The sequence below is a fragment of the Rhinolophus sinicus genome, linkage group LG04 (assembly GCF_036562045.2).
Source record: "Rhinolophus sinicus isolate RSC01 linkage group LG04, ASM3656204v1, whole genome shotgun sequence".
In the NCBI taxonomy this organism is placed as follows: Eukaryota; Metazoa; Chordata; class Mammalia; order Chiroptera; family Rhinolophidae; genus Rhinolophus; species Rhinolophus sinicus.
This window is the reverse complement of record NC_133754.1, coordinates 144,366,251-144,380,363: the sequence shown is the minus strand read 5'-3', so window position 1 is coordinate 144,380,363 and position 14,113 is coordinate 144,366,251. Positions and strand designations below refer to the sequence as shown.

The 14,113-nt window shown below is 39.7% G+C and overlaps 1 protein-coding gene across 5 annotated transcripts in view; it reads right to left on the bottom strand.

Moving 5' to 3' along the window:
* The window catches only part of TMC1 (transmembrane channel like 1), a 241,737-nt gene that overhangs the window by 123,139 nt on the left and 104,485 nt on the right, over positions 1-14,113 (bottom strand). For 2 of the 5 annotated variants that reach the window (XM_019736716.2, XM_019736715.2), the window contains one exon: positions 3,713-3,875. The exons of 1 other annotated variant lie outside the window; for it this stretch is intronic. In XM_019736716.2, coding sequence (XP_019592275.1) covers positions 3,713-3,728 — 16 coding nt within the window. In that variant the 5' untranslated portion in view covers positions 3,729-3,875. Of the gene's footprint in view, positions 1-3,712; positions 3,894-14,113 lie in introns of all 5 variants that reach the window. 2 more of the 5 variants (XM_074330564.1, XM_074330565.1) reach the window with 2 other exon arrangements.

Sequence of the window (14,113 nt, the reverse complement as noted above, 5' to 3'; positions counted from 1 at the left end):
CAATAAAAAGAAACAAACTACTGATATATCTGAAAATGTGGATGAATATCTAAAGCAGTATGATAAATGTAAGAAGCTGGATACAAAAGTGTACTTACTATATGCTTCCAATGACATGAAATTCTAGAAATGCAAACTAATATAGTGACAAAAAGATTAGGGATTGCTCAGGTCTAGGGGTAGAGTATATAAGAGGTAAGGGTGGAATATGTGGATTTATGCCAAAGGGACATAAGGAACGTTTTGGAGGCAATGAAAATGTTGATTGTGGTGGTTCTTACAGCATTTATACATTTGTTAAAACTTGTCAAATTGTACATTTTAAATGTGTGCAGTTTATTGTGCATAAGTTATACCTCAATAGTGCTATTTTTGAAAGTGGAGTGAAAGAAATGGAAACAAAAGCGTGTCAATATTTTTTTTATCAGTCATAGGACTACCACCCCTTAATTATCACTGATGTGCACCCCAAACCCAACAAATGCTGTCCACATCAGAAAAATTCTGAAATCACAGGTCAAGTTAGAAACAAACGCATGAATGTTCCTAATTTTTAAGGCCACTCTAGCTTGTAAAGCAATGTTTTCATTCTTGTTTTGTTTAGAGAATTGCTCAGTACTGCCCTGATCATATTAATCGATATACTCTTTGAGGGAAGGACATTGTCACATCACATTCTTCTCAGAAGACATAAAAAAATTTTTTTTAATTAAAAAATCAAATGAGTTGTTTGTTGAATGAACTAATAAATGACCAAATCAATAAATGAATAAATGAGAGTCAGTCTCTATGAGAATTTATGATTCCAACACATCTATGTACATTATTTATTTCTTGTACCTAATACCATCCATTCATCTTTAAAAGTAGTAAAACAGCATTCATTTGAGTACCACAAATTTAAAATTTTGAAGAATTTGTACAAGGAGCGCTCAGGTTTATCTATATAGTATTGAAAAAAAATGCATATGGCCAAACAATAGTAGAGTAACATGGCGATGATTTCCACCTATATTTTGTATGTCATTTCAGAGTTTACAATGGCTTTCTCCTCTTATCCCTCTGAACCATCTTTTCTGTCTTTTTTCCCCATGGGCTTATCCACCTCCTCCCACCATCAAATGCTGAAGTTGTCCGGGGTGTCACCATTGGCCATCTTCCCTTATCATTCTCTGTACTCTTTCTGGGAAACCATATGATTCTAGTAATTTCAACTCCCAGATTATGCCAACCAAAACTCATCACCAATACCTACCTCTCTCCTGAGCACCAGAAAATACCTTGCAGATAATCAACCCAAACCAAACGGTCCCCGCCACCGCCCCACTGTCTCTCTCTTTTATTTATTGGAATTTCCTTCTACTCAGTTGACCAAGCCAGAAATTTGGGAGTCATTCTTGATAACTTCCTCTCCCTCATCTTCCCACATTTAATCTCACCAAGTACTAGTATTTCTATATTCCAAATGTTTTTGTAGTCCTTCCTTTCTGTATCAGACACAAACCTCATGTACCTCATTAATTCTCTCAAACACCTCCTTCCTTCCTATGGCTTCAATAGCCTCCCAGCCCGAACGAATCACCTGTTCTTGAAGTGATAAGCACAGCTCAGAGTAGACCACCTGCAAGCCCAGGGTGTTAGGGTCTCTGCCACTTCCAGACTTGGATGGAACATGACACTATAGAGTGTGGGATCTGGCATCTTACAGAGATGCCCTATTGAAGGAGTTAGGTAACACAAGTCAGAAGTATGTTACTTCTCCATGGGGCAAAAACAGGAGAAAGGAGGGATCCAGGTAGACAAATTTATCTTCCTTCATCTCTTCACGGGCTAGCCCTAGACACAGTGTTTCCTTGTATCCTGTCTGGAAAAGTTCAATACACTGAGCAATACATCTACCAATTGACCTGCTATTTCCCTTCATAGCTTGCTGAAAGCGGTACACATCACAGTAAGGTACCACTTGTCATCACTTCACATCTAGCCATCATGGTAACTCATCACTGCACATTATACAGAGCCTCGTACGTATTATGCATTAAAAAATGGAAGCTATTATTATGATATTATGATATTTTATAACACAAACAGGCAATGCTTTCAATCTTTTTCTTTCTTATAAAACCCAAGCATTGTGTAAAAACTGACATTTGTTATGTATTGATTTATATCCATTTTATTAAATAGAAACCAAACATAGCTTTCATAGAAAAATGCTGGAAGAAGAGACCTGAATGTCAGAGGTGATCTTTCTGTGGTGGGATTCTGGGTTTTTATTGATGTCATCATTTAATATATTTTTCTAAAATTTTTACATTTTTCTGCAACGACATATATGTCTATTCATAATCAAAACAAGATGATTAAACTTTTAAACAGCTCTTGTTGTAAAAATAATAAAATAAATAAATGATAAGTAATAGACAGCATTAATAAACAGCAAGAATAATCCATTCTGATCTTATTTGATGAGGTTGTTGGCATTTAAGATAGCCTGAGCAGCCTTATTGCAAGTTTTGGTAAGAATTGTTGGAAAGCTAAAAGGAGCCTGCCAACATCATCATTACCAAAATAGCCTGAGGAGCTTGAGGATCCAGGTTGGGAAACCCTAAAGGTGCTGAAGTCTAACATCTTATAGAAGATTTGAACCCTGACCTTATTACTCATGAAAAACCAACCCCACCTATTAAAAGCTAATATACAACTCTTGGTTATGTCTAATAATTTCTATAGAAAAGTGTGTAGAGCCTCAAAAGAAGTGGTTGTTTTTGTTTTCGTCATCTGTTTAGTTCCCGACGTCAATAGTGATATTACTAAAACTGTCTAGATGTGTGAAGTCGATAAAATGACTGAGCATATTAACTAGGATACTTCTCAGATGCCAAAGACACCGGCCCGAAGCTGGGCGACTTGAATCGGGTATCTCTAAGTGTGCTGTCTGTCTCCACTTCCCATTCTAAGATTAAAGAAGTCAGTTACAGGAAAGACGGCACCAGGCCATCTGGATTTGAAGTACTATGCTGAAAAGCAAAAATGTATTTCCAGGTTTTCCATATTTAAAAATTCTACCAGTTTGTCTTCTGGGGACTGAAATGAGGCTGACATAAGTATCATAGGATCATAGCTGAACATGCCACCCACTATCTCCATAGTACTGAAATGCACCCCTATGACAAGTCACAGCAACAAAAAAGTGTATTTGATCACATTGTTCACCCCTTCACATACATATCCCAATAGGTTTTTAGGTCCCTTTTCTTTGCTTGCTCTGCCTTAATCCTCTTTACTCTCCTTTTCAACTTTACTTAATTCAGATTGTATTAAATTCACACACTGAAGCAGAATAAGTCTCCTTCACAATACTGCCCCCACACCAGTCTGACAGTAGGTCACTGCCATGGACTGTACCCTGAGTTTTAGTTGCCACATGGGAAACTCAGTGTAGTTTGCTTTCACCCATTGTCTTCCTAAATGAAAGAAAAGTAAGTTTGAGCATTACTAGTTGGTGAAACCATACATCCATTCTAAAAACGAAGTGAAGAAATACCGTACCCTTCCCAATTTCTTAAGAAACAAAGAAGCTCTAACCATAGACAAATAGAGGGGAGAAAGCCCCAAAGAGGGAACAAAATTGTGAAAAAAAAACTTTGCAAAGTGCCCAATCTCTAAGAAAGGTAGAGTATTCTACAAGCAGGTCTTTATTTTGAAGTACCTTTCTTGGGTGGCATCCTGGGAGTGTCCTGTCAGAACGTCTCTGTCACTGGCTGACCTGGAGAAGGATGACAGGTTGAAGAGACAAATGTTTCAGGTTGGGTCCGGCACATCCACACACTTCTGCCTGGCGTTGAAAGTGCTCCCTGGTGCCATTTCACCGTCTGAAACATAAGAAGGTACTAATTTCCTCACCATTAAATTTTCATGAATGTTTAGTTTGTCATTTAGGGATGCAGAACTCAGGTCAAAAGGGCTGTATTTGGGGCTCATGTTTGAAATAAAACTAAACTGATCACGTAAGTCCTATTCAAAGCCAGACTGGCTTCATCACACTCTGTATGTGTTTGCCTGCCTCGTTTTAAATGCCTTCCATTCTAGGGCTTTATCCTAATTACATACACTGAGGGCAGTGTAAGTGAGTGCACTCTTAGAAAGATGAGAAATACCGACCACGAAGCATACTTGGTAAATTAAATGAGTAAATAAAGAAGATACTCCTACACCTGGAGTTCGGGTTTAAGCAGTAAAGCTACAGAGCATTCAACTTAGCAATCAATCTCCAATATGGGGAAACCTGGAGATGCTGAATTCATTTTCTCAACTTTTCGAAAATAACACTTGCTATAAGAGGAAATTGCTATCCTCTGGGCAAATTTTTAAAACTTTATTTTTTCTATCAAAACTTCTCATAGGAGAATAATAATCTTTTCTTATAATGACAAAAAATATTGCCATCATTAAAAGAAAGAAAGGGACAAAAAGTGCTGAAATTTAATGTTGCAAAATACGCAACATTTTTGAGCGTGAGGACACTGGTATTCTCTGGTTACTTTGGTGATAGCCACTGACCTTGGCAATAGGAAGCAGTGTTTTGAAATGGATCCTAGTGGCACATTTACACCAGAGCAGCTTTTGGCTTCACAAATGGGTTTGTGCACAGATCTGACCCTTGTAGAATATAAAGGCTAAAATCTAGATTTTAGCCTTATGACTTTAGAATTATGACAACCCAAATATGACTTAAACCAAAGCTCTAGAAGGCTGATGCTCACCAAGTTTTGTCTTATTTGGACTCTAGATCTTAACTGTAATAGTAAGATAGGCTATAGCTGGTACAAGTACTTATATTTAAAGGTGCCCAGAGTGGTTCTTCAACTTGGATATTTGTAAAGAGATTAAGAAGTTTTGTTGCAAATCATTGGACCTATAATCTAAAGTGATAACTGTATATAATTTAATTCATAACTTAAATATAAATATACAAAATAACTCTTAATATTGTTCTGATAAACACCATACTAAACAGATGAACAAAGTAACAAAAGATGTTCTGCAAGCCTTGTATCCAGAAAATTATAAAAGCAAATACTATACAAAATATTAAAGACATAAAAGAAAAAAAATAGATGAATTCAACTATATTAAAATAAGAAATTTCTATGTATCAAAATATTTTTCAAAATAACTTTAAAAAATAGAAGATATTTCAATCACAGAGCACTTCATAAGAGCATAAAAATAAAGAACTTCTACTTATCAACAAGAAGATAACCACCCCAAAAGGAAAAAAAAAAGGCAAAAGATTTGAACAAACACTTCACATGTAAAGGTATAAAATGACATGTAACCCAAGAAAAAAAGTGAACAAAAACATGAACAGTATTTCACAGAAGAGAGAAACACAGAGCCAATAGACATATGAAGAGAGGCCCAATCTCATCCACAGGAACACATATCAAGGCCACTAGCAGTATGGATGTGTAGGTTCATAACCTTGGGAGCTTCCCAGGGTGATATCTGAAACTGGCCCTCATACACAGAGGGCTAGGAGAGACAGAAAAAAGAGGCAGACCATTCCATATTGGTAGGTGGCAAATTTAATAAGCAATGGAACTTGCATACGAGGCTTGTCTTGGGCAGTAGCAAGACTAGTAGGTCTCTGCACTGCCTGCCTGAATCTTAAACACTTATATAGAGGCCTAAACAGGTTGAGTCATGTATGGTCTCAACAACACATTATATCTCAAGTCTGTGTCCTCGGGGCAGCTTCTGGTGTGGGGAAGGCAAGCAGAATGTATATTCCAAGGACAGGAGAGAGGGTAAGGAGCCTCCAATTACCCAGATTGCCTGGGTCAAGCTCGAGGGTCAATCAGTGGTCATGTCCTCTTGATGACCTCCTCCGACACTTCACCCCTTGTGACTGGCTCTTACAATCTTACATGACCCCCTCACTTTCCACAATGTGCCCTGACCAAGGGGGTTCGTTACCAAGGAGGTGGTTCATTGGCTGCTATCTGGCTGCACTAGAGGCAGATACCATAGCAACAATACAGGCACATGCAAAAGAAAACACAAATGAGATAATGATTTCCAAAGTAAGTAATCATTTGTTCAAGAATGCCATGATCTGAACCACTGATTTATTGAATTCCCTAGGCTGGGGGTAAAATCACTCAGGGCGTTCAGTTGTATCCTCATGTGCTTTAATGAAGATGATACATTGACAGACTCATCAGGTATAAACACACAACATTCTGCTTAGAACATGGCACAGGTGCCTCCTTGCGAGGCAGTAGTAATGTCCAAGGCCATTCTGTTTTGGAGGACAGCTTTTCTCATTACAGACATTTCAGTGTTCAGTAAGGACTGGCTTTGCTAGCCATCCTTTAAGGCTTGTTGGGGAAATGAAGTAAGGGCTTCTATGTGTACTCTCATGTCCTCCAGGCCAACAGAGGGGGAAAGACTGTGGCTGATGATCAGTCGCACCAGTGGAAAACAGAATGTGCCCATCTGGACTTGAGAGGGAGGTAGGCAACCTGTGTTACCATGTGCAATTGGCCCATTTTACTGACACGGAGGAGAACACAAACAGATCTCCAGCTACCATCCCATGACATATTACAGGACTGTGCAGGTAGCCTCGGGGAAGCAATTGAAAAGTCCACTGTTGCCCCTCTCATGTGAGGACAAATTGATCTTGTGACTCAGTAGCTTGGGTATACCGAAAAAAGCATTTGCTCAGTCCAGTACAGCATGGTATAGTCCTAAGACCAGAGCCAAAGTATCTAAGATGGTGGCAATGTTGGGCACAGCTGCATGGTTGTTTAATTCTCAATAGTCTACAGTCATCCACCATGCGCCATCTGGCGTTTTGACAGGCTGTATCAGTCTGTTGAAAGCACTATGAGCAGGGTGTACAATGCCCCCTCAGTGAAATACTTGGATAATTTATCCTATTTCTTTGTGTCCCCTGGCAATTTATATTGTTTGACAGTTACCACTATTTGCTAGGGTCCCCAATTGGCACTTCCCCTCAGCACTGGTTTGATCACTATTACCCAGAGGCAGAATTCACCCATAGAGGTTTGTAGAGTTTGACCTTGTAGTATGTCAGTGCCCAAAATATTTATAATCATTAATATTCTTTTGACATTTTCCCTTTGGGTTCCATGAGGGCAGGGAAACCTCATTTTTGATCTCTAGATTCCACATCATTTGTCAGCATGCCTGGATGAAAGCTCAGCAAATAGTTCTTTGAATATGGACAGGATTGAATAATAAACAACTCAGTGTCATGCTCAGTAATTGTCATGACTTTGAGAGGCACATTGTATAAGTGGAAAAAATATAAGCTTCAGAGTCATCCAAACCTAGGTTCAAACTTCCAGCTCTGTCACTAACCAGCTCAGTGTCCTTGGAATAACAACCTAATGTCTTTGAGACTCCATTAGAACAAATGGTGATCATAAAATATACTTTATAGGACTGTTTGAATTTAAACGATGTAGTGAATATATGTAAAGAATCTGGAATATAGTAGTGGCTCAATAAATAGCAGGCATTTTTCTAGTTATTGCTGTATAGTTCCATTCCACGTATATTTCCATTCCATGTGTATTTCTATTTCATGCATGTTTACATTATAATAAATATTAACAAACTCAAGGATTTGATGCCTATGTATGTTTTTTTTCCCCAAATCATCAAGGCCAAGAGACAAGATGAATTGTACTGTCCAAATTCTTGCTGCCTAGGCACCATAAGTAAATCTTAGAAAAGAAAAGAGTTCTAATCACAGTTAAGAAGCCCTGTATTTTCCAAAGGCAAGAGGAATATGGTTCTCTGTAAAATAACACGTGGTCTAATTATCTACTGCTTAGTGGTGTTTTTTTGTTTGTTTGTTTGCCCTATTAATACTACAGCTGAAGGTATTTGGGGACCTGAAATTACTATAAATAAAAATACTCCTATCCCTGATGGCAGAAGAAAAGAACTTTTGGAACATGCTCTACTTTTCATTTCTAAATATATATATTCACTTGGGCCACACTAAAGAAGCATGTGAAATCTTCCCAGTTGAAAATCCCAATTTAAACTGGCAGTTATGTTCAGCACTAGTGCGCACATGCACGCACCACACACCATGCACCACGCACGAATGCGGAAGCTCACACACCTGAAACCCTCTGAGGCGTGGCTTCTCTTGTTTATCACGCAGCCACGATTCCTACGTGCCTTCTATGCCTCTTCCTTGAGGCTAAAAGGCATTTGCATCCATCTGCCAACCAGATGAACCCAGACAAAAAGTCACAAGGACTACACGAATGAGGATGACACACGTATTTGTGCAGAATAAATTTCCCACTCTCCTGCCCCCAAACCCCATTGTAAATTGTTTTTAGTCCCACATGCTGCAATTTCCCTTCTGATGACAGCTCTGACCACCTCCCCGAGGACTTGGTGTTCTCAGGCCTCATTCCATCAATTCTACATGATTAAATGGAGAATGGGAAGCCCCTAGTATAGTGTTAAGCACAAAAACATGCTCAACACATAAGTATTCTGTTTTCACCTTTCCCAAACCTCTGAGTACTCACAGATCGTTCTCCACACCCCACAGTTCCTTTCACAGAGAGTCCAAGTTACTGCCCCAGGCAGGGTTTCTCAGATACTGAGAAATGCCCAATAATTTTCCATTTTAGAGGTTTCTGGCATCCAAAAATATAAGGAAACGCCAAAAAGAGAAAGATTTTCAAAAATAATAATACATTTTAAACTTTTACATCTGACAAAAGAATGTTCCTAAGCACAATATACTCTGGTGATATTTACAAGGTAACTATAAGATTTGTTAAAAGATTCCTCAGCCAGTGTAACCCAGGAATGCAAAAGGAGTTTAAAATGCATGCCACACATCATCCTGCAAATCTGTTAGTTGTGTTTTGTCTGTGTGTAAAGCCTCATTTGGAAGTGGCATTTGAAATGTCAATTTCAAGTCCTTTGAAATGTAAACTCTTCATTTGAATGCCTTACTCCCATCCTCATCCTCCTGCTTGTCTCCACGCATCTATGAAAAAGAAACCACAAGCAAATAATGAAGGAGATGGGGTAAGAGTCCCCCTGAAAAGAAGTGGGAAAGAGAGGTTTAGAGGAGCCTTTAGAGGCCATTATAGCAAGATCTACTTACAGGTTGAATTGAGAAGAATTCATCTCCACAACCCCCTGGCAACCCATTCACTGATCACCAAGGAGGCCTTGACCCCCACTTGGGTAAACAGAGTCCCATACCAGCCTCCCAGGAGGGTGAAATGGAATGGGAGCCTCCACAATCAGACCAGTGAATTAGCAGGCTATGACTAGAATAATTTTCCCCAGACTTCTCTGGCAAAAGTAAGCTATCCCTCCTGCAGAGATGCCTCAGAAGTTTATAACTTTTAAACTCAGATTGTTTTTCTGAAATAATTACAAGGCACCAATGAACATAGAACACTGGGTACTATTTTAAATGGTGAACTATTTTAATTGCAAGAGAAAGAAACACTGAGAGATTTAAAATGATAATGATATACACACACAGAGTAATATATTTATAACTGGAAACTGTAGGTTAAACACTAAATATATACCAGGAAATGATCTATTTATGTTATTGTGAAATTATAGGGTTCAAGACATGATGTGATTGTTTTACGGGTTATTGAATTATAGAAAAAGAATGATATACAGACAAAAGGTATGGAGATAGTCAACACGATGCAGTAAAGCAGCATGGGCATTGGTACCTTCCTTCTATTCTTCTCTTCCCTCCTCATTCTGCAGTCTGGCTTCTGCCCCCATCACTGACTAGCCCACAGTTTCCCTGAAACTACTTTTGCCAACAATGTAAATTCATTGTTACTAAGTCCAAGGAACACTTTCCAGTCTTTGTCCTACTTGATCTTCCTCCATAGCTTTTCACTCTGGAAAACAATCCCACTCTCTGCATACTCTCATTCTTGACTTCCTTGACATTATTTCTCTTGGTTGTCATCTGATCACCTTGTCCACTCCTTCCCAGTCTCCTTGCAAATACTTCAAATACTTCTTTCTTCTTGATCCCTTCAGTGTTGTTATTATTATTATTATTTTATTGGGTAACAGTGTGCTTTTTCCAGGACCCATCAGCTCCAAGTCAAGTTATTGTCCTTCAATCTAGTTGTGGAGGGCGCAGCTCAGCTCCAAACCCAGTTGCCATTTTCAATCTATTTGCAGGGGGCGCAGCCCACTATCCCTTGTGGGAATCGAACCGGCAACCTTGTTAAGAGTGCACGCTCTAACCAACTAAGCCATCTGGCCGCCCCAGTGCTGTTATTAAAGGTACCAATGTAGGGTCTTTTTTTCTTTATCAATATATATTATTTCCCTGGTGACTTCATCCATTCAAATAACTTCAAGTGCTTTCTCCTTGCTAAAGAACTTCCTAATCTATACTTTCAAGCCAGATCTCTCTCCTGAGCTCCAGATCTACAGGGCCAACTACCTACCAGACACCTGTATCAGTCATCTATTATTGTACAACAAACCACCTTAAATAGTGACTCAAACAATGACAATGACTTATTTTTCTTATAAATCTGAAGGTCAGCTGGGCTTAGCTAGGCAGTTCTCACTGCATACAGAGCTCTCATGCCATTATGATGAGACAATGGCTGGGGCTGAGATCATCTCAGAGTCTCCTTAATTCAAATGTCTGTCACCCAGGTTGGAAGACTTGAATAGCTGGAGACTTGAACTCTGGGCCATCTTTCTCTATACTTATATGTATGTATTTGATCACTCCATATGATGGCCTCCAGGTATCTAGACTTCTTACATGACAGCTGAAAGTTCTGAAAAAGAACTCATGTTCAGAACTGATCTGACATTCACAACTAGGCCATGTTATTCTCCTATTGGACATAAACAATCTCATGGGATACCAACCTCAGACAAGGTTACTCTGAGGCCATGATAAGATGAAATAAGACAAGGCCACTTCATAATTTTGTATAAGTACAGGCAAAAACAAGGTCACTATGGTACCCACAAACTATCCAACCATAGAATTATCCCCACTTTTTCAGATAGCATCAAATCTAGACTAAATCCCTGCTTCCTTAAACTTTTGTCTAAATCACCCAACCAGAGTCCAAATGCTATAATAGGTTCTTTCTAACACCTTCTTAGGAAACCCCTCAAGGTTCCCCGTGATTTGCATTCTTCCTTGCTATAAGTAATAAATCCAACTTGTGTAACTGTAAGTGTGTTCCTGGTGGGCTTTGATTGAAGGGCACTGACAGCTCCCAGAACAACTGTTTCCAGAGAAACTAGCATAGCCTTCTCTAAACTAGCCTTGTATGTCATATAGTATCACTTCTGCCACATTCTGTTTTTTAAGATCATCACAGAGCCCCACCCAGATTCAAGGGGAGGAGATAAAGACTCCACCTTTTGATAGAAGGAATGTCAAAGAATTTTCAAACGTGTTTTAAAACCACCACAACATCTACATTCAGATGATCCACAGGTCCGATATCAAACTCATGACCTATTCTGCTTTGACATGCCTCTCACCAGCTTCCACTCAGTCCCACCTGTCCCAGGATTGAACCACCCCCTCTGCAGGTCATCCTCACTCTGTCCATTAGCCACTACTTGCTGAGCTAATCCCTCACCAAGCTGGTCTTCTAGGGTAGATGCACTTGACCCACAGGTAGGTGCTGTGGTCAGAACACACTACAGGTGAGTGATGGATTTGGGCAGTAACACCACATGTGCCTGCTCCCTGTGGTCCACAGGCAGCTGCCACAACTGCTACCTACAAACCACCAATGGTGCAGAAAATAGCTCAGTCTCAGTTCACATTGGGTTGGTGTGAATTTTTAGCTCTAGCCAGAAATAGACTACTATGGCATTACATCCCCACTTAGGGTGACCTCAAAGAAGAAAGACAAAAAGAAATTTTCCTAGTGAGCAAAACAACGAGAAACATACTTGGTTGTCCACTTTATATGGAAGAAAAGACCAGATCCTTGAATATACACTAGCTTTTAAGCAGTCATGAATGTCTTGACCATTTGCACAGGAACTTGGAAGGAAAAAAAAAGATATGAGGATCAGAGAAAAGGAAGTCTAGAAAAGAAGTACGTGGATGAACCTATAGGAATGAACACAAAGCAGATCTCACACTGATGCCCACCAAAGAACATCCACAGCAGAGAAGACTCTCAATGACCACGTGTATAGGATGACCCTCCTGTGACTCTTAGCTAGCCTCCCTTTTCTGGCATCCTGGTGCCCATGCAACAAGCCCATAAACAGTGTCCATAGTACTGAATAGAGGCTATGCAAGGTATAACAATATGGGTTCCCTCTCACAAAAGATGATCTGGCTACTTCCACTGCTGAATTCCCAAGCTGTCCACAGCAGAGTCTGATGCCAAGCCCTTGGTGTAGCACCATTCCTCAGGGAAACTAGCTAAGCCACCTGGTGGAATACTAATTAAATGAGAACCATCTATCTTGCAGAAGACAGCAATTGGCCCTACCAGAATCAATACGTGCTTTGGATATGTGTTTGCCTTCTCCTACAGTGCTTCCACCAGTACCACCATCCAAGGTGCCAAGTATTACAGAATACTCGATTTGTCAACATGGTGTCCCCTGCAATATTACCTAAAACCAAGTTACCATTTTACAGCACAGGAAGAGCAGTAATGTGCTCATTATCATGGGAGTCACCAGTCTTACCATTTAGCCTCTAGCCCAGAAGTTCCAACAATGATGAAACAGCCTGATAAAGGCTCAGTTAAGGCACCAGTTTAGAGACAAAACTGTGTGGGCTGGGCATTGTCCTTCAGGATGTGACACATGCACGAGGCTAATCATGGATACATGCTTTTCTCTCCAATAGCTAGAACGCATGGGTCCATGATGCATATCTAAGGGGTAAATACAGGACTGACCCCTATATAGGGTGACATTTCTACCAAGAAACACATTCATGTTCTCACTGAATTTAAAGCTACAATTATCAACTGGTTACTTTGGATTCCACAAGCCAGCAAGCAAAGAAAGGAATTAGTGTATTGGCAGAGATTGCAATCATGTCTCCTTAAGGAACTTAGGATTCCTGTGTAATCGGAGCAAGGAAGAACATGTCTAAAACCCAGCGGATGCACAGAGGCACCTTTTGGTACTTCTGTGTTCAGTGATACTAGCAGAAAGGCAATTGCAGCCAGTGTGGGCCACCAAAGATAAGGCAGAAAAGACCATCTCACACCAGGATCTCGGTCCCTTTGCCAAGAAAACAATTGGTAATCAAAACAGTATTATTCCATTATATGGGTGATCCTCATTTATTTAACTAGCTCTTTATCTTTGTGCTTTCTGTGAGACCTTTATTTTGTTTTCCCTTGCGCCCTCAGTTCAGCCAACATCCAAAGAAAATCAGAGTAGAACTCAAATCTAATAAGATTGGAAATCAGACATGGAGTTAGGGCAGAATAAAGTTCTCTGTCCTGCTTGCTGGATTCAAAGTTAGGGTAGGAGGAGGAAAACTAAGGACAACCCCCTTCACTGTCCTCAGTCTGGCTAAAGAGGACATCATCTCATCCCAGAATCAAAAGATGTGGCATGTCTCCTAGTCTCTCAGTTTTTAACTGCATTTTAGTTCATTTACCTAGTTTTCTTGTTCAATTCTTTTAAAAACAAATATGTTCTAAGTTGCACCTGTTTTAATACAGTAAATTTGAAGATCCAAGCCTAATGAGATCATTTCCCTATAGATGTTTCTTTCCTGTTCTCCATTCAGTGTTTCTCGTCTTTGCACCATAAATTGTGGCTGATTATACTGTTACCCCTGCAAATATGTTTGCTTTACGCTTCAAATCAGCTGAAAATGAGTTTAATATTCCCGGTGTAAACACTCACACATTCCCTCTTGTGCCAAAGCACTTCCTTGGCTGCATCAGGATTGTGGATTCCTGGTGTCAGTCTCTTTGGGAATTACATGAAGCATTTTGGAGAAGGATCCCCCTCCAAAGCCAAATTTCTCTAACCTGGTGAACTGTCAGCTAACTACACCAATATATCGAAAATA